At 37.8% G+C, this 23,077-nt stretch overlaps 1 protein-coding gene across 1 annotated transcript in view; it reads right to left on the bottom strand.

Annotated features, from left to right (window-relative positions):
* Nucleotides 1-7,383: 7,383 nt before the first annotated feature.
* Nucleotides 7,384-23,077, bottom strand: part of LOC149177603 (wings apart-like protein 2) — a 106,479-nt gene continuing 90,785 nt past the window's right edge. Inside the window, exons 9-13 of the mRNA XM_089420168.1 lie at nt 19,604-19,890; nt 16,596-16,758; nt 8,614-8,714; nt 8,424-8,505; nt 7,384-8,111 (exon numbers count right to left, since the gene is read on the bottom strand). Coding sequence (XP_089276294.1) covers nt 8,025-8,111; nt 8,424-8,505; nt 8,614-8,714; nt 16,596-16,758; nt 19,604-19,890 — 720 coding nt within the window. The 3' untranslated portion in view covers nt 7,384-8,024. The remainder of the gene's footprint in view (nt 8,112-8,423; nt 8,506-8,613; nt 8,715-16,595; nt 16,759-19,603; nt 19,891-23,077) is intronic.

Consider the following 23,077-nt stretch of genomic DNA (forward strand, 5'->3'; position numbering starts at 1 on the left):
GAACTTGAGCATGAAACCCATGCTCCAATAATAATAATTTCTTTTCATTTTATAATCTACAAGAATACATTTCATACTTATGAAGACTGAACCTAGTTACACATTTTTCAACACAAAATAAGAAGTCTTTCCTCGGATCAACAATCACTAAGGTGGTTGCATGCATGAGAAAATACTTGAGTTGCTCAAAGTTAGATGTGCACTCTAATGTCCATTGAAACTTTACCCCCTTCCTCTACAACGTTGCGATTGGATGTCCAATTTTCTAAAAGTCTGAGATGAATCTTAGATAATACCCTGCCAACCCCATGAAAGATCTGACTTATGTGACATTTATGGGAGTGGGTCATTCCATGATGGACTTGATCTTCTCAAGGTCCACAACCACACCCTTCGAAATCACATACGCCAAATATTGAACCTGAGTCTTAAAGAAATCACATTTACTGAGCTTAGCATATAACTTGTGTTCCCTCAATAATTGTAATACTTCCTTCAAGTGCTCTTCGTGCTCCTCTCTGGTTTTTCAGTAGACCAGAATATCATCCTCAAATACTAAAACAATCTTATGTAGAGATTAGTTGAGCACATTGTTCATTAAGCACATAAACATTGTTGGTGTATTTGTAAGTCCGAATGGAACCACCATGAACTTGTAGTGCCCTTACCTTGTTTTGAATGTCGTATTATGAATATATTTATCTTTAATCATGAATTGGTGATAGCCAAATCTTAAATCAATTTTTGAAAAATAAGGTAGCTCCTTTTAACCAATCAAATGAGTCATCGATTATTGGTAGTAGGTATTTATTTTTTATTATTGCTTTTTTCCACTGATGGTAGTCGATGCATAGCCGCAATGTTCAATCCTTGTTCTTCACAAACAAAACTAGTGCCCCCAAGGGTGATGTTTGGTTTGATATAACCCTTATCTGACATCTCCTTTAGTTGTAGTTTCAATTCCACCAATTTGGGGGTGCTCATGTGATATGGTGTTTTAGAGATTATCACCAAATCGAGAATTATCATGATAGAGAAATTAGTGTTTCTCTTAAGCGGTAACCATGGTATTTTATTTGGAAATACATCAATATAATGTTGTAAAATAGGGTGATTCTCAAGTTCAGTTTTGTTGTCCTTTACTACACTATTCACTTGAATCTTGAATAGAGTGCACCATTTCCAACTACACTTCTTTGCCTATAATGTTGAAATCTATCTAACAGAAATAGGCTTTTGCTTTCCTTGCAATGTTTTTCCCTCGCCTTCATCATCAAGGAATTCCAATGATTTACTGTAACAATCCACCTTGGTCATGTGGGCTGCCAACAAGTCCATACCAAGTAATACATCATAAGAATCCAATTGAAGGATGTTGAGTTTCACTATTGTAGCCATGTCATCCAATTCTTAGTGGCATGATTCCATTAATTATGTTACGTTCTTCCTAGCCCTCATGGCCAACTGGACCATCCATGGCTTGGTATGCTTTATGCTCTTTCTTTTGCATGGTGCAATCTTTTACAACTTTAGGGATAATATAGCTAAAGTTAGACCTTGGATCAATTAAAATTGAAACTGATTGGTTAATGATCTTACCTTCCATCTCGATGACTGAGGCTCGATGATCTGCTTGTCAATTATCCAATGCGATGTAAATCCAAGGCATACTTTGAGCCACCTCATTCACTGCCATCGCCTATTCCACGTATAACCTCTTGTCATTATGCTTTTGTGGTTGAGGACAATCCCTTCGCAAGTGGTTTCCCCCATAATTCTAACATTGAAGTTTCTTGTACCCCTTAGCTTCTTCTCTTATCGACTTGGAGAGTTGTTCTCTATTAGCGAGATGTGTCTGTTGAAATTCACCTTTGGCATAAGTAGTGAATTTTCCCACTTTTCCTCTTTGTTTACGCCTAAAGGATTTTGATCCTTCCCCCTTGAAGGTACTCCGATATTTCTTCTTCCAACCAATCTGGTTCTCAACCTTATGTTTGGATTGTTCATAAAAATAATTGGTTTTTCTGGATAGTAGCTTCCAATGTTTTGGCTTCATCGAACTCGATCTTGTCTCTGAATCATTGATGCAACTCATTTAGGTACCTTCGAATTTTTACTTTGTTTCGTCCTTGATATAAGGTACATACCTTGGTAATTCTAAGAAATTATTCTTGTACTCATATAATAAGTTGTCCCAACTTGATTTCATGAAACTCTTGAACCTTAGTGTCATAATACCTCACCGACATATACTTCTCTCAGAAGTATTTTTCAAAATCACTCCTCGACAACTCCTTTTCTTGAATGTCTTTAACATTGCTTAAGTCTTCCCACCATATATCAACCTTTCCTTTTAAGTTAAAAATTGCTACCCTGACTTTCATGTTCTCATAGTAGTCATGTACTCTAAAATATTTCTTCATCTCCAGTAACTAGGCCCCCACCTCTTCAACTTTCTTATTCTCTCCGTGAAAGGTGGAAGGGTTTTGCTTTCTTAAAATCCTCTTATATTTAACTTTTGTTACTCCTTCCATGTCAATAATGTCTTCCAATGACAACTGATCAGGGTTGTATGCTCTTCTTTAGAGTGTTTTGTGGAGTTTCTCCTCTCACAGTGTCCTCGCTAGCTTGTCTATGCCTTTTTGCTTTACTATCTTCTACTCTATTAGCTCCAAATTCATGCCTCTATTTTAGTGGAGCTATGTTTGGGTTTGCGTTTGTCCAGATAGCTAGCACAAGGCTCGTGTTGTTTTTCCCTTTGTATGTCTTATAGGCTCTACAAGATCATCATGTTCACTTTTGCTTGTTTCCCTTGAGCTCTGATGATTCTTTCGTTGTTTGCTTTGCAACTTCTTAACTCGACTTTTAGACTTCTAAGGGGATCCATCTAGTCAAGAGATTCTTCTTCCACCCTCTTCCCAATAGATTCCTCCTTCTCATCGTACAAGGTTTTGTTCCTACTATATTACACCATCTTGCTGCTCATTTTTTACTTTCTAGTTGGGATGTGTGCCACCTTATCTATGTTGTTACACATCAATCAAATCTAACATAACATGTCAACATGCTAACAAAGTATTCATTCATATTAATTATGATTGCATTCGTTAAAATATATTTAAATTTTATCTTTGGATATTCATTTTTCAAGGCCCATTCAATCCAAGTGTTGAACTTGTGCTCTGATACCACTCCCACCCCATTGTAATATTGTGGGCCATGGAAGACATTACTACTATCTTGAATTCGACTTTTAATTTTTGACTCGAAAATGGAATGTTATTTTTCAAAAGGTTGTAGAATTAGATGATAAAGTTGTCGTATCAAGCTTGGTAAGAGCATTTCTGATGATGTAATTACTTTGTCAATCCGAAATTTGGGTTAAAATTATATTAGTACGAAAGGCTATCTCATTAACTTTGGCCATGTTGACTTCGGCATGCCACGTGACAATTGAGGCTTGTAATTAGTCCACATGGTGAAGCCACATGGAGTAGTACTTTAATGCCTTGGCTTGGACTTATTTTACATATACATATGTGAATACATGGTTGAACTAGCAATAAGCCCACCCTAACATTTAAACATTAATGTAGTTAAATTTGTATGGAAGGTCGTTAGCGCCAAACCTTAATATAATTAAATCAAATGGAAGGTTGATTGGTTCAATATTAACATAGTTAAAATGATACAAAAGGTCGACATTAACATAGTTAGAATGATACGAGAGCACTGGGCCAAGCTACATATACACCCATGCCTGCAATATATAATTAAATTATGTGAATCCTAACTTATACCAACATTGACAATATCAGGGTTACAAATCATTGAATTATATATGAGGTCTAACAAATGATTTAATTATATCAAGGTCAAAATTCACTACATTGCTCACAATGTTCAGACTTGTTAACTAGATATTATTAAACGGGTGGCAAAATTAATAGTCCAATAATAACAAGAATACCATTTCAATCTATATATGCCAAACACGTTTATGCATACATTCTTGCTCATACAATTTACCTACGCATTCCACATGCAGTGATATTCCATACAAATGTACGCCATTAAAACAAAAAAATTTACAACAGTATACAAATTTTTTTAAATAAAATTTTGGTTTTGTCAAAACATATCAACATGCTCAAAATTTCAAATATTGCCACACTCAACACATTTCAAAGTGTTACACAATAAACAATTACATGAAAGTTCAATATTCAAAAGCAAGGCCCAAGCCAGGGGATTTATTTGTTTAAATAAAATCCCACTAACAATTGAAGGACTTCATGTTTTTCTCCCAATCATAGGCAATCATGCTATTATGATTCCATAACTCACCACCCTCATGCTAGGTCCAAAGTCTGAGAGATAAAACTTTCTGGAAAAACACCAATTGAGCCGAGGAAATAAAAATCTCTTGTAGTGGTTTATCAACAACCTAGCAAGCACTAGTGGTTTCTCAGTCGTAACTAGTACTAATGATTTATCATCCCACTGCAAGCACTCGAGACTCGTTGCAAAGGTGGTTTCCCAGCGAAGGACAAGAACTGGTGGTTTATCAGTGCCATTAAGCACCAAATATGTTTATTCAACCTCACTCATCGCTCAAGCTTGACAATGCCAGGTGAAAACAAGGAGATTTTGCATCAATTGTCTAGTTTGAGTGCTCTCGTGAGTTGTTCCTAATGCTGCTTCTCCACAGGAAATCCCTTACAAACCAAAATCCAACCCCCTTGTTCTTGTTTTCCAGTATATTTATGGTTATTTGTGTTGCCTCTTGAGTGTGGCCAAGAAAGCCCTCTTTGCCTTTGTGTTGCCTTCCTGACCCTTTCAATTTACAATGGAAACCAATTTTGGAACGGCGTTGCCATTTGCATTAATGGTCAACCTAATCAAAGCGACTCATTCCCAACCGCAAGGTTCAACATTAGATTTGCATGAGATAGGTATGGTGGTTCACATCAAACCCTGTGGCTTGTGTCCCTTCTCCTAAAATTGTTAAGAATAATCAATTAAATGATTAATTATTAACGTTATAGTTACTAACTAATGATTAATTATAACATTACAATTTAATTAAATATTAATCCATAGTTGATTCATTTCATGCATTAACATATGCTTATTTTAACTTTGGTATTAATTGTAGTGTTAAAACATTATTAACTTCAAACATAATATTTATACAGTTACAAATATGTACAAATTTTATCAGCAACACTATCATTATATTAAAAGTTAAAACAAAAATTTATTTCATTAAAATGCTCAATTATACAAAAATGTTTATAAAGGTCATAATCAATGCAAAAGTGTTACAATACCATAAACATCATAATCCAATATATTGTCCTCATTGAAATCACAACGATTGAACATTGAAATAAAAAAGATGAACAAAACAGTGAAAAATGAAACCCCTTAATTTTCTAAATCTAATGTAATAACAAGTGCAGTTAAGAACCAAATTAAATAACCATGTCTAAATCAAATGGTGTAAAGTGTGGTTGATAACATGTTTCTAAAATGGATATGACATTCATGGTGGTGAATCCAATCCAACATCATCCTACATGAAAGCCATTCACTTAATAATACGCCCACTCTTCCTCTCCCTTGACTATTATTTTAATGGCATAAGCTCCTGGTGGTGAATCCAATCCACCATCATACTACATGAAAGCCATTCACTTAATAAGAATCCAATCCACCATCATACTACATGAAAGCCATTCACTTAATAAGACGCCCACTCTTCCTCCCCGTTGACTGTTATTCTAATGGCATAAACTCCTAATGGTGCTAAACCAACAGAACCACCTATTATGCCTTGGATTTCAACAATTGTTTTGGTATAAAAATGTCTCCAGCCCATCTTGTCGAGGTTAGAAATCAAAATAAACATTCTTTTCCATGCAGTGTGTTTCACTTCATTTGACAGTAAATACAACAATTAACATATCAATGAACAATTTGTGAACTGCTATAAGCATAGATGTACTGTCGGATGTTCAAATTTATTACAGTTCTTACTAGCATTCAGTTTAACTCAACTGGAAAGAGCACCCAGAACTGATTCATTTCGCTTAGTTTGCATTTTATTGGTCATCCACGTATGTTCCCAATGCACATCAATATTTAAAAAATCACCAGATATGTGATTCACTATTAATAAACATGACATTAGCCTTTGGCAATATAAAAAAAATTCAAGCCGAATTCAAATGTCACTGGTTTTTCCTTGGAACGTGAATTTACAAGGGTAACCAAACGTGTAAGATTTGTACCGCTTGCTTCCCCAAATCTTTTATTATCACACCTATCGGCTTTTATATTATCTCAGTTCTGGACGATGTCCTTCAATCAGATTGTTTCCATGTAAAACTATGGAAAATTTAAAAATGTAGTGTAAATTGCTTCCCAGGAAAAGAGAAATGGTCCTTCTCACAGAAGGATAATCAAAGAAAAAAATATTGTCACAAGGCCGTCGCGAGTAACGTTTGTTAGAAGGGAACTAATCTGCACATCTATGTCATGCATTTCATGTCAATCCTAGTTAGTAACAAAACCGATAGTTTGAATAAATCAAAGTGTTTCTACATGAACATTTTTTGATTTTAAAACAAGAAGCTTTATAGAAGATTCATTCAGATCCATATTTTCGTTATCTATGTTCTTAGAAATATGCCCAGCAGATGCATTTTATGTCCAGTTCATGTTTCTGTTCTCGTTCTCCATCCCGTCTTGACACTACATTGGTACATTAGGAATCAATTTTTTAAGTCAGTTCGTGTTTCCTGTTCTCATTCCGATTCCCGTCTTGGCACTACATTGGTACACTCTGATCAATTACAAGTTCAGTTTCCCATTCCCATTCCCGTTTTGACATTACACTGGTAGATTACTAATCAATTAATATGCATGAGGGTATCCAGGTTTCTTACCCCCGGAAACACTGAAGCCCCATTTTTTATTCCTCTCATATTTCCTGTTTCTGGTGTATCGTGCCTCGTGTCACTTGATCATTGAGCAACTAGAATTTTGATGCTATACAGATCCTTATGTGCTTTATAAAAAAATTACTAGCAACAGATTAGCTCAAATCCAACAACAATTATCCATTATGAAACTTTCAAGTTGATCTCTTTTTTATCAGCATGAATAACGTCACGGTGTATGATTTTATTAATTTTCACATCTTTAAGAAGAGTGATTTTGACGATTTCCCTGGTATTCCATTCAATGCAAGTCATTTCTTACTGTCTTAAAGTGACCACCCAAATATGAATCTCTTTGGCATGTCAATTTCTGCTAAGTATTTAAGGAGCCTAGAAAATTTTTCTCTAAAAGTCATGTTTTGAGACTAGGCAAATCTTATAAAACATGACTTAATTCTCATTGATACAATTTACTTTCCATTTAGTTTCTATCAAGCGTTTGAATGGTAACTATTGAAATGGTGAACGCCATTTCCTGTCACTGACTCTGTTCAACAGCTACAGCATATATTTCAATAAATACATAGGAAGCCATCACGGACTTTCACTGAAATTTGTTCCTGAAAATGATACATTATCTGGTAGCTGAAAATGCTGTCTCAAGATGAGCATCACCTCACAGAAATGAACAATGCAAAAGTGACAGCCTCTTCGTGATTACCATGTCAGAAACAAGGAAAAAGTCATGGCCTCTTTGTGATTACCATGTCAGGTTCCAACCAACTTGCATACTTTAAGTATTTGCAAGATCTGAATTCGCAGAATTGAGTGCATACCACCTCTGAAAGAATGTCCTTAATTTTGCAGTATTCTCCTCATATATATTGAATATCCACAAATCAGTGAAGATATCCATTTAGTCTACATGTTTTACAATTTCAGCACACTAAAATTGTTGGCAATGTTACAAAGATGGAACAATTGCTTAAACGTTGAAAATTTCAAGCAATACCTTGCAAAGTAAATGTGGTGAAATGCAAGCTATACAATGTTACAATAACCATATATGCTGATGTCTCAGATAGGCTGCTTACAAGACTCAATAACATCTGCAACAGCAGCATGGGTTTCTGATGAAATCATATTCAGTGACAGATGAAAGGCCTGCAGAGAGAAAAAGTGGGAGTGTTTACATAAACGCTAAATGCTACTAAAATTCCACTCTCAATCCCCCATATTATAAAGGAGTCAGAATACATCCGATATGATCACGTTTCTATTTCACTGAATTGGAATTTAAAAATGAAAGAACATGATCCTATCTGCCATAAAAAATATACTAGTAAAACTTTTGACAATTTCTGAAGATGCTGAGATGCCCTAAAAAGAAAAGGCTAAAGAAAATGAAACGTGTGTTTGGTGTGCACAATCATATTCATATTTTCCACTGCAAAAAGGTAACCAAAAACTACTCACCACAAATCTTTCCAGTATCGGGACAAGAACCTTCAAACTATGGTCTGGTAGGCAGAGAGCTATTGAATGGCGTGCATTCTCACTATTGTCAGATCGATGCAAAAAAACAGTCAGATTATCATCTAGAGTATGATAAAAGTTGTCCTGAAAGCTTCATTAACTAAATAACTGAATACACCTTAGTACTAACCTCTCTTTTGACAGGAAACCAAGCAGGAGAGCTGCATAAGCTTCCACTATCATATTTTCTGCTTCTCTCTGACTTTGCATTATAGCAGCTTCATCATTTGCCTATTAAATTAAACATTAAATCACCAAAACAAAGTCAGCATCTGATTGTTCATATGGCCTGGATAAAATATTGTAATATACTAGTAACAATGAACTGTTTGGTTGTTCCCGAGAAACACGAACATATCCAAGCCTTATCTCAACTTTTCTCCATCTTAAAACAACCACATCAGTGGCTCCATTCCAAACCATAGAATGAATTCGTAAGCTGAGATTACATGCCACACAGAAGACACTCTTCATACAAAAAATTTAAGCAGATCTTTCCATGAAAATGGGCTTCTGTTATGTCTTCTAAAAACCATTAAATGTTAGCTGATTTTGTAGGTCGCCTATTGTTAAAATTGGCAACTAGGGCCAAATTCCACCTTAGGACAGCTCATAGGATGGAGATGATTATTGCATTGGATTCCTTTTTTTGTGAGGTACAATTTTGATATAAAGATCATATCATTCTGACAAGCACAAATGGAATTTTGAATTTATTCTTTCTCATGCACAAATTGTAAAGGTCAGCCTCAGTCAAATATAGGGCTCATGAAGCCCAATGGATGTGTCTCCTTACCCTCAACGAATTGTATAAATAGGAGTGACCCTTCTCTCATTTTGACATCACTCATCTCATCATATCATCTACTCTCTCCTCTCTTGATTGGTTCGTACAACTTGGAGGCTCTCTTCTCCACACGTGTGTAAGGAAAACAGATTTCTGGACTGGTTATGGAGGCCAAAATTTCAGGATTAGGGCATGCGTTGACCAGTGTTGACTTCTATTTTGGGGGCAGAATTTTGATTTCTGCAGGCCGCATTCTTTGGCATGGATTTCGAGGTGATTGGGGACTGTTTGACCGAGTTGACTGTTGCATTGACTTCTGGTTTGACCGCATAATTACCATCGACTTTGACTTGGTTGACCGAGCTGGTTTTGGGTTGACTTTGACTTCCTTGGCAGGCCACATTCTTCTGCTGTTGACCGAGCTGATTGGAGGATATTTTGGAGCAGCTTTGACCACCGTTGACTTTCTAGTTAGGGCTGCATTGACTGATGATTTGGCAGAACTGTTTTGGGTTTGTATTTATGATATTTGTACTTTCTCTCTACTGAACTATTGAAGAATAATAAAAGATTTGATCAAAGAGTTTCCCCACATTGGGCTTGTCCTTGGCATCCGCCACATCTTGTGTCCTCTTGTCTTGGTTTGTCTTCTGCATATGTTTCTATGTTCTATTTGCATTTATTGTCAATGTGTATAAGTTAATGTGATTGCCACTGAAGATAATTGGAAATTGTCATTAGGATGATACAGAACATTTAAGTAAATTGTACTAAAGCATAGAACATACCATTGTTATCTAAAATTAACATGGTATCAGAGCTCAGGTGAAGACAAAGCCCAAGCAAGAGTGAAGCAAAGCAATCACTAAGGGAAGTTGTTGGACAAGGACTTGGAACTAGTCCCAATGACGACTACATCTTTCTTCAAATCCGAGGACAAGCTTAAGGACAAATCCGACTATCATGCATGGAAGATGACTTTGGATTTGACATTAGAAGAAAATGATGCCATGGACTATGTCAAAGGAAGAATAGTAGAGCCTCCTTCAAATGCATCTGCCGCTGCACAAACCAAGTACAAGAAAGGTGAGGTTAAAGCTAAGAAAATTATTGTTGATTCTATTCATAAGCCTTTGGTTGCCTATATTTCTGATTTGGAAACATCTAAAGAGATGTATGAAAAGTTGGTTGGGATGTTCAAAGTAAACAATGCAAATCAAATTCTCTTTCTCAAGAACAAGCTGATAGATATCAAGATGGATAGAAGAGAATCCATCCCATCCTACTTCATGAAGATTACCGAGATCAAGAATGATCTCCTATCGATTGGTGGAGTCACTAGTGACCGAGAGCTCTCTCTTATTGCACTTGGAAGCTTTACAAGAGATCGAGATGTGTTCAACACTATCATCCTCAACAATGATAGGATTCCGAGATTTGATGAACTATTGGCCCAATGCACTCAAGAAGAAATAAGGATGATGGAAAGAGACAAGCCCTCAAATGGAAACAATCCTACCGCCTGCTCCGCTCATTCTAGGAGAAGGAACAATGCTGGTCCAAGGAATCAAGGACAAGGGTTCAAGCCGGGATTCAAAGAAGGAAGGAAAGGAAGGTGCTTCAATTGCAACAGGTTTGGCCACTTCACTAGAGTGTCTTCACAAGAAGGATACTCCAAGAGATGATGACAACAATAACAACTTCAAGGGCAATGGCAATCAAAGGAACAACAGGTTCAACAATAAAGGAAAAAGGAATGCTCCTGTTGCTCGAAATGGAAATGGTCGTCCTCCCAAGAAGTCGAGAAACTCCAAGTATGAAGAATTTAATGTTGTAAAGCATAAATAATTTTATCTTATTTTTGCCCTCTCCACCACCTCTCCTCCAGATACATTGGACCATTGGTTGATTGATAAAGATGCCTCAAGGCACTTCACTGGGTACAAAGAAGTTCTCTCAAACTTGGTTGAAAAGAAGACAAATATGCAGATTATACTTGGGGATGATGCCACTTATCCTATGAAAGAATTGGGACAGTCACTCTTCACTTAAATCAAGGTCAAACCCTACACTTACAAGAAGTGCTATGTACCTGATCTAAAAAACAACTTAGTTTCTATTTCTGTGATGGAAAACAAAGGTTTTAAGGTGACATTCATTGATGGGAAGGTTCGTGTCTGGCAAAGGAACCCAAGAGATGCATTCACTCTAGGATTCAGGGTTGAAAGTCTATATCAAGTTGGAGGAAGTTTGTTGGGTGCAATGACTTGTGATACTTCTCTTCAATCCGAATTATGGCACTGGAGATTTGCTCACCTTCATTTCAAAGCCTTACCCAATGTAAGCAAGATGGTCACAGGGATGCCTGAATTCAACTTAAATCATGAAGGTGTTTGTCAAGGATTTGAAGCTGGAAAACATACAAGGGACCATTGCCCTCAAGTGAGACTCAAACCACTGATATTCTTCAATTGGTCCATTCTGATCTATCAGGTATGTTTCCCATGACATCTTTGGGTGGATATTTGTATTATGCTATTTTTGTGGATGACTTCTCGCAAAACGTGTACCTATTTCTTAAAGAAGAAGGATGAAGTATTCAAGTGGTTTCGCTCTTTCAAAGCCTTGGTCAAGACTCAAATAGGGAAGAAGATCAAAATATTGAGGATCGATAATGGAACCGAATATGAGTCATATGAATTCAAAGACTGTTGTAGAGAAGCTGGAATAAAGAGGGAGACCACTACTGCATATACTCCTGAACGAAATGGTGTTGCTGAAAGGGAGAATCATATTATCATAGAAGTCACTCGTGCTATGCTTAATGATCAAGGTCTTCCAAAGTTCTTATGGGGAGAAGATGCCAACACCTTTGTGTATGTCCAAAACCAATGCCCACATCAAGCTTTGGACTTCAAGACACCCGAAGAAGTTTTCACCGATAAGAAACTTGATGTCTCTCATTTTAGAAATTTTGGATGTCCCGTATATTTTCATGTACCAAAAGTGAAAAGAAACAAACTAGATGCATCTGGTAAGAAAGGAAAGTTTGTGGGCTACAGTGAAACTTCGAAGGCATATAGAATCTATGTGCCTAGTCAAAGGGAAGTGGAATTGATTCATGATGTCACTTTCGATGAAGATTTTTCTCTTAGAAAGCCCTGAGATCTTCGAATTCCTAGGCAGAACAATGATGGTGCTGATGCAGAAAAAAGCAAGATGAACCTCCATCCAATGAACCAATGCCCGATGTTGAAGGTCTAATGGATCCCATTGATCCACCTCCTAGTGAGCCCTCTACTTCAAGAAAAAGATCTTTGTGGCTCAAAGATACTCTTGAAGATGCTGAGAAACATATTGCACCAAGGGGGGCATTTCGTGAAAGCAAGAAGCCGAATAGATACCAAGGGTACTTAGCTGCCATGAGCACCATTGTACAATCTGAGCCTTGTACATTCAAAGAAGTAGTGAAGCAATAGGTTTGGAAGGATGCGATGAACGAGGAATATGAGTTGATCATGAACAATGACGTTTGGGATGTGGTTCCTAGACCCATGGACAAATCAGTGGTCACCTCGAAATGGCTCTACAAGATCAAACATGGAGTTGATGGGAGTGCTGAAAAATTCAAGCCCAGATTTGTAGCTCGAGGCTTTTCTCAAAAGGAAGGAGTAGACTATGATGAGATCTTTGCACCAGTTGCCCGATATATCACCATTTGTTCGATCATATCCCTTGCTGCCTCACAAAAATGGAACCTACATCAGATGGATGTCAAAACTGCCTTCTTGCATGGTTCGCTTAAGGAGGAAGTATGTGTGGAGCAACTCGAGGGGTCTGAGGTTCAAGATCGTGAGACACATGTATGCAGGTTGAAGAAATCCCTCTATGGGTTGAAGTAAGCCCCTAGGGCTTGGTATGAGAGGATCTAGCTATCTTATGAAGCTGGTATTTACAAGAAGTGATGCTGACCCGAACCTATACTTCAAGGTTGAAAAGGACAAACCTCTCATTCTAGTCCTTTACGTGGATGATCTCTTTTTGACAGGGGATGACCCTCTCATTCATCAATGCAAGAGGGAGTTGGCTTTTGAGTTCGAGATAAAGGACCTAGGACTGATGCATTATTTCCTAGGGTTAGAGGTCTGGCAAAAGCCAGGTGAGATTTTCCTTTCTCAAGGAAAATATGTTGTGAAGCTACTTGAGAGATGTGGGATGGTGGACTGCGAATCCGTGACTACTCCAATGCAACTCAACTTTAAGAAGCTCTGTGGAAGTGTTGTTGGGCAGGATTGACGAACCCTATTGAGATTCGTCAACTTGTGGGGGGGGCCTTGATGTTTTCCGTCAACTCTCGTCCTGACATATGCTTTGTTGTGAACACATTGAGTCAATATATGGTTGAGCCTCATCACATTCATTGGATCGCTACCAAGAATCTCTTGAAATATCTTCGGGGCACAATCCAATATGGATTGAGATACACTGCCAGGAATTTGAGGCTACATGGATATACAGATGTTAACTAGGCCGGCAGTGTGGTGGATTATAAGATCACGTTTGGGTGTTGCTTCTTTTTGGGGTCTGCTTCAATATCTTGGATGAGCAAGAAGCAAAAATCAGTTGCACTAACTAAGCACCGTTGAGGCTGAATACATTGTTGTGTGTATGGCCTATTGTGAAGCAGTTTGGTTGAGGAAGCTCTTCAGTGAGCTATTTGAGCATGTACTAAATACCACAGTGATCACCTGTGACAACTAGAGTGGGATTCGTCTATCAGAGAATCCTGTGTTCCACGACCGCTCCAAGCACATCGATATCAGGTACCACTTTATCCGGAAATGGTACGACGAGGAGCAGTTAGGCTCCAACACATCAGGACAGATGAGCAGGTAGCATACATTTTGACGAAGCCTTTGCGGAAGGTCAAATTCTTAACTTTCGGAGAGAGACTTGGAGTCGTGGAACGACCCTCCTATGAGGGTCCTATATGAGTTGGAGGATATAGAGCTCTGGGAACTCCTAAGGGCGTGGTGTACTTCTTGGAGCTATGAGCAACCATATGGTGAGTGGTTCACCTTCCCCTAATGGTGCGCTAGACATAGGGTGAGTGGTTCACCTTCCCCTGTCATACCCATTATGGTTGACATGTGTATAGGGTGAGTGGTTCACCATCTCTTATGGCATATAAGCAAGATGAGTGTTTCACCTTCTCCTGTTGATGCCCCTACACACATCCTACCCATAGAGTCTGGGACTCATGGGAAGTACCTCTCATCTAGCCAATGAGTTAGGAAAAGATGGCTAGGGACGCATCGTGTATTGCTGTACTCCCTATGACTAGGATGCATGGTGTCCAACAACTTGATCTAGGATCAAGGACTGACTTTTGTCAGTGGAGAGTGATATGATCTTATGTCTCTCTCTCAATCACTTCTTCTTCATTATTACTTCATGGTTTCGCAGAGCAGAGCAATACAAGGCAGTGATGGTAGGGATGGTATAGGATGATAGGTTGGCATGACGATGGATTGGAAGGTGGAATTCTCCCTAGTTGAGAGGGAGTGTTAAAATTGGGAACTAGGGCCAAATTCCACCTTAGGACAGCTCATATGATGGAGATGGTTATTGCATTGGATTCCTCTTTTCGTGAGGTACAATTTTGATACAAAGATCATATCATTCTGATAAGCAAAAATGGAATTTTGAATTTATTCTTTCTGATGGACAAATTGTCAAGGTCAGCTTGTGTCAAATGTAGGCTCATGAAGCCCAATGGATGTGTCTCCTCACCCTCGGGCCTCAACAAACTGTATAAATAGGAGTGACCCTTCTTTCATTTTGACATCCCTCATCTCATCATATCATCTTCTCTTTCCTCTTTCTTCTTCGCACATATGGAAGGAACACAGATTTCTGGACAGGTTATGGAGGCTGAAAATTTCAGGATTAGGGCATGCGTTGACCATCATTGACTTTTCAGTATTTGACCAGTGTTAACTTCTCTTTTGGGGGCAGAATTTTGATTTCTGCAGGCTGCATTCTTTGGCATGGATTTTGAGGTGATTAGGGACTGTTTGACCAAGTTGACTGTTGTGTTGACTTTCTGGTTTGACCGCAGAATTACAGCAGACTTTGACTAAGTTGATCAAGCAGGTTTTGGGTTGATTTTGACTCCCTTGGCAGGCCGCATTCTTCTGCTGTTGACCGAGCTGATTGGAGGACATTTTGGAGCAGCTTTGACCATCATTGACTTTCTGGTTAGGGCTGCATTGACTGCTGATTTGGCAGAATTGTTTTAGGGTTGTATTTCTGATATTTGTACTCTCTCTCTCTTTGCTGAACTATTGAAGAATAATAAGAAGATTTGATGAAAGGGTTTCCCCACATTGGGGTTTGTCCCTGGCATCTGCCACATATTATGTCCTCTTGTCTTGGCTTGTATAAGTTAATGTGATTGCTACTAGAGATAAAATGGAAATTGTCATTGGGCTGATAAGGAACATTGAGTAAATTGTGCTAAACTTTAAAGCATAGAACATACCATTGTTATCTAAAATTAACACCTATAGAGTAAACAAGAGAAAAAACATCCAAGAAAGAATGATTGACCCAATACAATTTTGGATGCTCAAACATTTCTGTCAACTTTTGGGTGCCATTCACCAAGGGTAGCTTCCATGTCAAATTTTGAGCTTCTTAGGAAACTGCAAGACATCACTGTTTAAGGCACTGCTATTTTAGGCTTTTTCTTGAGCAATCAATTTATTATTATTTTTATACTAACACTCTGGGAACTTATTTTGAAACCCAACCCCTGCCATATTCAAGTATTTTTTAAATGTTAGAAGACAACTTCTGGTTTGGCAGAGTTTCACAAAACCTCAAAGCAGCTCTCTAGATATTTTATGGTTACTCGGAAAGTGGCAAATATAGAATAAAGAAAAGTCCAGCATTTTTTGAAGTCAACCATGTCCTCATTTCACACTTTCATAACTCTGATGTATAAAAGAAATTAAGAGAAAGAAAGGTAAAATTATAAGATCCCATAGATAAGATAAGATAAGATAAGATGATTTATTAATGCCCACAAATGACAAAAGAAAAGGTCAATGAGACTAGAAAATAGTCAGTGAACACCAGAAAGTGGGAGAACGAATACCACACCAAATTGCTAAACGATGAAAAGATAGAACATACACAAACATGAGAGATATCTTAACCAAATAACACAACTAATAGAATATCCTTGAACATCACATCCTTCAATCTCCACATAACATCACAAAATATTTCCAGATGAGATGCATAATTTAGTCATATACCTCTGTAGCCACCATCCCTACACCATGTATTGCCTCACCAGCACCTTGCCTGGTCAGAAATATAGAGCATAGCAATGCAATTACACCTCTGCGGCAACCCCGAACCTCAGAACTTCCTCCAGTACTGCGAGGCAATGTGACACTTGAAGCAGCAAGACGTGCTCTGCAGTAGAAATCCTAGTTGGGATTAGTAAAAATAAGAAACTATGAAAGATTGGTAGAAAAATGAAAAGGAATATATTTACAGTAGATATGATACAGCTATTGAAAAGAATGGATGACCTGGGAAAATATGCAAACATGTGATATGCCATGTGCACATACACTAGCTAATTAGAAAATTCAAAGTCCAATTTATGGAGAAAGTTACAATTTGTTCGAACTTCGATGATAGTGAAAACATCTCCATATTTAGAATACAATGATAGCATCATTCATGCTACTAAATACATACCTGAACTACAAATCTTTTAAATATTCAAGGTAGATATTTCGAAGTCTAATATTGGCAACATATCACCTTCATGAGCCAAGATGCAGGAACAAAAAAATATCAATTTTGTGGATTATGATAAAGAACAATGAAAATTATGAAGATCACTAAAGTGAAGCATACAGTTTGACTCTACAGTATTATGGTTCAGGAATGTCATTTTACAGACCAAGCCTGCAAATAAGTGATGTTTGCAACATACATATCTCAAAGGATAGAAAATGTTGTTCGATGACAAAATAAAGAACAATTTAAATATCAGAACGAAGACAATAATAATAATAATAATAATATAGTCATCTAAAACTTCTGCCACGTGACTTGTGGAATTCTAGACTTGAATTCTATTCCATGAGTAATTTAAAGGACTGAAAAAATTGCAGAGAAATTGATCTTCAAACCAGAGATATTAGCCAAACTTGTAGCACTTCAAAGCTTTTTGTTTTCAGATGGTTTCTCACCAAAATATTTTTCTCTTGCACGATATGGCTTACTTCCCTCTCAGGCATTTGCCAGATGTTGAATCGAGATATTCCACTGGACCTAGAGCAATTTTTATTTCTATCAAAGATAGATTTTCAAAGGGACACAACTGTAAGAAAAGGTAACACGAGGATTTAGAAAAACAGCAGCTGCATGTACAGGAACCAAATTAGTATCATCTGGAAATTTCAGATGGCTGCATATGTAAAACTAGTACAAACTTTTGGAGGTCGTTCATATGGACGGACATGATGTTGCTCATATGGAATTGTCAAATATGAATGTACAGAATTACTGGGACGTTCTGTACAAACTTCCAGGCTGTAGGGAAAAGTAGATTTGTTGCTGTGTATGGGCTGTGTGATTCAATTGTACGGATCAGCAATGATGATGTGTACAGTTGAATAATTGAGGGAATTTAACCCACAAAATTGACCAAGATTGGCTTCGATACCAGATGAGATAAGCAAAGTTGTTCATTACTGATATTGGCAGATATATTTCAGCAATTGTTTAAGGAATTGAGTAATAATTGATTGATATATGAATGGATATATTACAATGAGCCTCATGACAATATGCATTAATGTTTCTCCTGAGCATTAATGTTTCTATTATTTCACTCAAAGGTGTATGTGCAGTTTTACCAGTTGCTTCCCCCTCTAGTCACATATTAGTAGAATGGAAATGAGAGGAGAAAAAAAAAAGCAAGAAACAGTATTCTATGTTTTCCAGCTACTGTCCTTGCTTGAAGAAAAAGTGGAAAAGATAACTTTTTAAATTAAACCTAGCAGAAAAGTGAATCACAATAAAAAAGTTAAGTTACTAGGATCCGGATATCGATCTGCCTGAGTTTTGAAAAGCAGGGATCCAGATACAAAGGAGGAAAAGAATGTATAGAAAGAAATATTAAAAAGGTCTCCCAATCAGTTCCAAAGGTTAGCTCAATCAGTTGAACCATATGTCCAAGGCAAGTTGCCAACAGGGAGGCCATAGGTCAGAGATTCAAATCCAGTACAGTCCCTCACGGTTACCAGCTGCTCTTCTGGCTGGCTTTTTTAAGCCGCCATCCAGCTGTATATTCTAGGGAAGAGGATCCTGTGGCGTTTTCCTTGGAAATAAAAAAGTCTCTCAACTAGAAAGCCACTACTTAAAAAAAGGGACCACTTATAAGTTATCACTTATTTATTAATACAAATACCTACTAATAGGTTTTGATATGTTTGTATTCAATTTGCCTTCTTAATCTTTCGATAAGTTGAGGCACAAACCAATATAGTCATTCAATATTTGAATTAATGAAGTACGTATTTAATTTGACTAAACTTATTTTAATTCTTAAAGAAATAATTTAGAAAACGTTGGACCTAGAAGACGTGGAAATGAATATGTAGTATAACAACGTAACAACAGGGCTGATGGACATCACAGAAGGCATAAGTGCAAAGTATATGCTCATTAATTGCTGGGACTTCGCAAGAACAAACTGAAGCATCTATTAAAAGTAACTGTTCCTGTGATAATCTGGCATCAGAGGCCGACAACCACCAATGTTTGCACATCTTAAGAGTAGAGTGGGTGAAACGTGGAGCAGTGCTGTCATTTCTGCAGGAAGTTTCAGATCTGGACAAGAAACAGAGAAGTATAGTAACAACGAAGAATGCCAATGACTCTTGCTGAGTGTGAGAAAGATAGCAATCTGAGCGACCAGTACACAGTTTTGATTCCTGGATGTTGACTGCAAGGTAGATTTAATCACTGCCATAGACAGGCATGTGACAACTGGTTGTGGTTAAGAAATGGTGTTGTGGGCATTGGAAACATGAATTTAAGGCCTGTAGCAGTTTACTCATGCGGTTAACCTTTTTTTCCTTAAAATAAAAATTACAGGAAAAAGAAAAGAAATGTTAGCTCCAGATCCAGGGATCTTGCTCCCAGGCCAGGCGGATCCAGTATCATAGGGAGAATCTAAATATTCTGATATCTTCAAGTCTAATAAAAGCACAAAATCAAATAAGGAAGATGCTTGGACCTGTTTCCAGTATCCTTCTCAACTAGGTTAACGAGCACTCCCAATATGACAACAAGCAAATCCAAATCTTGGTCACTCAGTTGTTCATCCTTCTGATTAAGACCACAGGGTCCATTCGCTGGTGATTCTGAGCTGGTGTCTTTTCCTCTGTTCTTACTTGAAGCAAAGAGATGACATTGAAAAAGGGGGTAATGATCAACAATCAATGAAGCCATTGTATCTAGCCCTCCACAAACTGCCACTTGGTGACAACCAATGGGATTGTCATTTGTCAGATTCATAAGGACCTGTCAATAAAAGCCAAAAGCCAAATTCATTAGGGCAAAAGTTCAGAATAATACTCCAAATCAAAATAACTTTGACACAGGCTCCCAATATTTTCAAACCACTTCAGTGCCTTTAAAATCAAATCCAATGAAAGAGAGATTCTCAAACCTAGCTGATTCTGACCCAGTATATTAGAATAATACAATCACGGAAGAAAAATCCAAATCGAAACAACTTTGACACAGGCTCTTAATATTTTGAAACTGTTTATGTGCCTTTGAATTCAAAACAAAAGAGAGAGATTCTCAGCCCTTGCTAAATTTGACCCAATAAATTAGATATACACGATCAAGGAAGAAAGTTAGAAAAAAGTAAAAAACACATTTTAATTTTTAACAGCAAAGGACCTTCAAAAATTCAGGTCCCAAAAAAACGAGCTATGGGCATAAAACTTCGTAGACAGTAACTAACTAATGAAAGCAAAAATAACACCAAATTACCAAATATGACAAGATTACCAAATTTGGTCAAACTAAAAGCTACATTTCTGGAGACATTAAAAACCCATCATATCGAAATTTCTCAGTAAGGAAACCTTACAATATCATCTGGACAACCCACCAACCTCAGTTGCCTCACCATCTAACAGGATACATTATATGAATTAATCCTTTTTGTCTATAATTGAAGGTACAATTAATTCCTTTCAATATATTCAAATTTCATCACCTTTCCAACTCCAAACACCAACCCTGCTCTCTTATCACTGAGATTTCAAAATCTGCCCTTGATATGCCAGCACTGGATATGTTCTGTTACCGAAATTCTTTTCCCATATGTATCACACACATCTGAAAGGTTGTTACATACAGTTGCTTCTTTCTCTCTTATAAACGTGATTTCAAAATCTCACTTGATGTTCCAGCACTGGATATATTTTGTTATTTGGATTCTTTCCCAGTCTATCAAACACATATCTGACAAATGTTACATGCAGTTGTTTCTTACAAGTTGAAACTTAGAATGTGTCTCATCAGAAAACCATTTCACTAGAGTTATGCCTAAGAAACCTATGATGAGCTGGTCTTCTTGGCTAGTTCCTTCCAAGTATGCATTCTATTCTAATGGTATAACCTCTATGGGGCGTTTGACATGTACCAATGTATGCCTACTTATTTCCAAATTCAATCCCTCCTATGCTCCATAAGAATGTGTAAGTATCAGAACTGTCTCCAAGAATAATTTTATCAGCAATGGTGGCTTGGTTAAAATTCCACCTAGTAACCTACATTGAGATTAGCCAATGTATTCTTTTATTCCTTCTACAGGTTTAGATTTCTGAATCTAATACATCTCTAAAGCTATGGTGGTCTTCATATATTATTCGACCATAATTTCAGATTAGAGAATGTAGTGTCCTATTGTTTCTACAAATTTAGATTTGGGAACCTAATAGTTCTCCAGAAGATGGTCATTGATGCTGCTGTTGTTTGTACTTGCAGCGGTTCACTTTGAACTTGGGCTGATTATTACAGAGAAGACAGGAAGGCGACATTAATTAGAACAAAGGAAAGATAGAAAAATAAGTGAAAGGGGTACATAACACCAGGACTGCTTCCAGCAGCATTGAGAGCCACTCTTACTGTCAGATGCAAATTTGTATTTATCCATTAAAAGGATTTAATGTGATAGAAATGTGATCAATATATTTATATGCTTTCTGTAAAGTTATAAACTAATTTCTTCATATATTGTAAAGGTGTTGATAAGCAAGGAGCTGTATTGATTGTTACGACTACCCAACTTCTCAAAAATTGGTTGAATCGAATTTAGGTAAAGATAATTTTATTAATGTCCAACAAATAAAGACTGAAGTAGGTCAATGGGATTGCCAAATACAGTGATGTTGACACAAACCAGGAGCACCCAGATGGAGCTATAAACAGATGCAAGATAAATAAAGTGCAGCGCTGATCTAAGCTATGGACTGGAAATAAAACTCCAGAAGCAGAGATGAGACCTGAAAAGAAGATGTCCAAAGAGCATGGACCCAAAAACTGGAAAGCCCAAGAAGCAAGCATATCAAGGACCGCAAGAGCTAGCTCTCCAAACATCTGAGTGGAGGAAACTCGGAATAGAAAACTGTCTGGAGGACCCAAAGGAGAGTCTGGACTGTGTATTGCGCTGCTGCCTGGAAGAGGTCAACCTCCACCAGGGCCTAAGTGATCTCATCTAGTTGCCGAGGTCGAATTTGAACTCACATTGCCGCCAAGGTCCCTAGGAAGGAGGATGTTATCATGAAAACCCAAACATATAGATATGCATAACACTTTTAGATGGCCAACCTTGTCGTTGTTGGAAATCTTGACATTCATGTGAAAATTTCTGAATCTACACATCAGAAATCCTACTGCAATCACTGATTTATCATATCCTACTACACTATTGCAGACTACACATGCATACAGATCATGAACTGAAAATAGAATGAGACAAATACACAAGGGACACCGTTATTTTTGGACAAACGTCCTCGGAAAAACCCAATGCAGGAAAACCGGTGCAACAGCTCAAGGGCTTTCTGTTATTAAGCAATAGTTCTGAATGCAACTTTGGATGCCCTCTCGGCTATCCAGTTACAGAGATAAAAATATACTGGCAGAAACCTAAGTGAGATTACCTCACTTCACCCGTCAAAATCTTTTCGTTCCAGCCACTGGGCTCACTGTCACTGGCTGCAATTGCGCTGCCCCTTCGTAGTAGCTGCGTGGGCCTACGTGGAGCACATTGGGACACTACGTCAGCACTGCACTGCCTCCTCTGCCTCCTAGAACTCTGACATCACCCTTCTCGGTTGATCCTACTGTTTCCCAGCTGAATTCAGACTTCTGCTGGAGGGTGGCTCTACCCCTGCGTTGGCATTGAGTCAAGCAATGTGTGGGCCCTTTGGCCCAGCGTTAGCCTCCCTGGGTCTGCACTGCCTCCTCTAGCGTCTCTTTGCCTCTCTCTGCAGTGTATTTGAGGTCCCGAGAAGATCCTCCAACCTCAACTATCCCTGCACCTCTGCCGCAATAGGTCATTTGTTCGATTTTCTCAGCAAACCTCGCCCCAGGAAAATTGAACTCACTAATCTCTCAAGTGTATCTCCAACTAACACTCAAGCCTCTTATACTTTTCCAGTTGATGAATCAATGACCGAGATTAAGT

The sequence above is a fragment of the Pinus tabuliformis genome, chromosome 4_1 (assembly GCF_031772625.1).
Source record: "Pinus tabuliformis cultivar Carrire ecotype Pingquan chromosome 4_1, CPIR1, whole genome shotgun sequence".
In the NCBI taxonomy this organism is placed as follows: domain Eukaryota; kingdom Viridiplantae; phylum Streptophyta; class Pinopsida; order Pinales; family Pinaceae; genus Pinus; species Pinus tabuliformis.